General features: G+C 42.9%; 1 protein-coding gene across 1 annotated transcript; it reads left to right on the top strand.

Moving 5' to 3' along the window:
- Positions 1-21: 21 nt before the first annotated feature.
- On the top strand, positions 22-1083 carry LOC307085682 (complexin-4-like; the record flags this gene model as incomplete). Its single annotated transcript, XM_079750548.1, has 3 exons — positions 22-27; positions 488-573; positions 966-1083. 3 exons carry the CDS (start codon positions 22-24, stop codon positions 1081-1083), a joined length of 210 nt encoding a protein of 69 aa, XP_079606674.1.
- Positions 1084-3355: the final 2272 nt, after the last annotated feature.

The following is a 3355-nucleotide window of genomic DNA, read 5'->3' as shown; positions in this document are numbered from 1 at the left end:
GTTGTGGCTGCATCGTTTGGGATGGACGTACGCAGGGGTCTGTAGACATTCTTGGAAAGTCAAAGTGAGACAGGGTCAATGCAAATTCAGTCCAGAATCAAATTCTACACCATTCACTAAACTGGTTCTGGTTAAATAAAGCATTACACCTTGGAGGAATCGTATCGCCTCTGTAGCCCCAGCCTTATAACATGACGTTAATGTTATTCCGGGAAATCATACATTAAATAGGAAGTGATGGACTAATTTTTATGGTTGAATTCAAGACATAGGCTGACAATTAAAAGTACCATTTAAGTTGAATGCAAATGGAAACCCTGCACATAATTTTACACATTAATTGATTGTCTTAGCCTACTGTAAGTTTTGGTGGGGTTTAAAGCCAGAACTAAACCATTGTACATTTCCAGGTGGCTGTACTGAGCAATGTATTTTCACTGGCCGCCTACTTCCGACTTTCCAATGCAGAATCGAACAGGATCAGTAGTTTGCCACAAAGAAGGCAGAGCGGGCCAATCTGAGAGTCGCACTCAGAGACAAATACAGGCTTCCAGAAGTAAGGGGACCATTATCGTTTCATTTTTTGCCATTCATATAATTGCTCGTTTTCTAAATGACCTCTCACAGGACCATCTGTTAAAAACGAGACTAAACAATTGAAAAAAAAAAGTAAGGATGTTTATAGAAACAAGTGCCAAGCACTTACAATTGCTAGGTTAACCCATTCCCCGTATCCAACAAAGATAGATAGCATTAGATGCTAGACAATGCTAAGTAAAAATTGTAAGTGCCAGGACGTACAACATACATCAGTGCGAAGGAGGCATGCTTTTGGGAGAGTAAGGGCGGAGGAGGTGGGGGGCGGCTATGCAGTGTCCAGAGTCCATATAGTAACTATAATTATACTAATAACTACTCATTTAAACTATACCACCAGTGCTAATGACTGGGTATCATTGTCGCAGGATGGTTCGGATGGCCGGGGAAGATCTTGACCTCCCGAAGGACCTCGAGAAGATGGTGGAGGAAGAGGAGAAAGAGGAGGAGAACAACAAGTTCTTTCTGGGGAAGATTCAAGACTAGGACGCAGAGGAGAAGTGCAGCGGGATGTGAATGCTGTACGGACATCCGGGACATATGAGAACTGTCTCATTGCACATTTTGAGGCTTAATGTACGAACTGACTTCTACTGAAGATATGCCTCATTGGTTTACGGACTGCTCCTCTGCAGCAGATGTGTCCAATGTGACTTGTTTATGAATGTAATATTTTTAACATGGGCCGTTATGTATTCTTTCGCTCTGTAGAGTTGCAGCATTACAGTTTTCCCATATTCCAATGGTTTTATTTATTCAAATGGTACAAAACGTATCTTCTTATAAGGGTTCAACAAATTGTGCAGTTAAATGAGCAGTAAAACTTGGTCGGGTCAGGGAAGGTCGGACCTAATCTAATCTAATCCGAGTGGTTGCTGGGTGAGTATTTACTAGTTGATGGCTGTTGTGACAAACACCAAGATTAAAAGATAAGGAACCGACAGGTTTCAAGGGGTTTTGTCTCTGCTAATGAGGCCAGAAGCATGGGCTTAACTGATATTCAAACAAACCTATATGTCCTCGGCAATAAGGTCGATAAACTAGTGCTAGCCACTCTGTGCCTATTGATTAGCTAACAGTTAACAGTAGTTTGAATGGTACACTCTATTAGAAGATCAATTATGGGGACATATGCCCAAGAACGCTTTCCCCCCTGTAAATATACGAGATGTTATACTAAATATTAGTTTAGTTTATTATTTTACAGATATTACACCTCAATGACAATATCATATATGAAGTAAAAGGTAACAAGATGAATACATTCATCTTCAAATGATCACCAACAAGTGTCTGTTTCTACGGAGCGCACCAGGAACCTGTTTTAGGACAGCGCACCAGGAACCTGTTGTAGGACAGCGCACCAGGAACCTGTTGTAGGACAGCGCACCAGGAACCTGTTTTAGGACAGCGCACCAGGAACCTGTTTTAGGACAGCGCACCAGGAACCTGTTTTAGGACAGCGCACCAGGAACCTGTTTTAGGACAGCGCACCAGGAACCTGTTTTAGGACAGCGCACCAGGAACCTGTTGTAGGACAGCGCACCAGGAACCTGTTTTAGGACAGCGCACCAGGAACCTGTTTTAGGACAGCGCACCAGGAACCTGTTTTAGGACAGCGCACCAGGAACCTGTTGTAGGACCAAGTGTCCAGGCAGTGCCACCACCCCCTGAGCTCGTTGCTCCCCACGTGATCCCCAGCCCCTTTCCTTCCTCCTCTTCGTCCAGGTCTTCCTCGGACCCATGCTGTTCCCCAACCCCCTTTCCCCCTGTAAGCTGACACAGCTCGTTCGGACGTTAGCGGCCTGCCTCCTAATAGGATCACCGCGGATTAACCTGTCATCTGATAAAACTAAGAGGCTCGATAGCTACGCTGCGCCATCTTAACCAATTTGTACTCAATTAGGATAATGGGGGGAAAATCGAAAAGAGGGGCAGCCTTAATATAATAATGTGTTAATATGATTATTCACCCAATGTTCTCACGTCAATGCGTTCAAGCACTCGGGGCGATATAGGGATCTTGTTATGCAGATCAGTCGCGAGACAACAAGTTATTGTGACCTCAACTTACTCCTGTGGAGCTATAAGCAAAGTGTGCATCTGAAATGTAGCCTCTTAATCGTTCATCGCTTAGATTAATCAGCATCAGAGTTCAATTTGATGTCCACTCAAAGCTAGAGATTTACAGTTCATTCTCTAATTGGCCCTTAGCAAGTCGTTAGCATAGACACTCTTACACCCACAGGGAGAACATAAAATACACAAACATTTGCAGGGTGGAGGGTCTAAATAAAATAAATGACTTTAAATTAAAAAAAGACAAATAGATATAAAGGTTTTAAACAACCAAAGGAACGATGTTGTATCCAAGTCATTTAACCCATTGCCATTAAGCCCATTGAGCTCACCCATGAGCACTGAGGGACAGGTCATTAAGTGAGCTTCTTTAATGAGTTAGCAATCAGCTCCATAATGTGTCCTAACCTGCCGTGTCTCAGCCCCACTAGCAGGTCCTGAGGCTGGGCTGTTCACACAGCACATGATTTGACAATGTGGATATAGTTAACAATTTGACGGTGTTCAAGCATGTGCCTTGGCTGTGCCATTTATCCTTAAACAGCCATTAACTACTTCTAAAACAACCGATCGTTTTGTTTTTTATGTATTCATATTCCTATAGTAATGATTTGTTGTGTTAAAATGCATTCAATATCACCGTTTGTATTGCTACAGAGTAGAGTACACTCCAGATACA

Source organism: Pollachius pollachius, assembly GCF_949987615.1.
Source record: "Pollachius pollachius genome assembly, chromosome: 14".
Taxonomy (NCBI): domain Eukaryota; kingdom Metazoa; phylum Chordata; class Actinopteri; order Gadiformes; family Gadidae; genus Pollachius; species Pollachius pollachius.
This window is presented reverse-complemented; position numbering and strand designations above follow the sequence as displayed.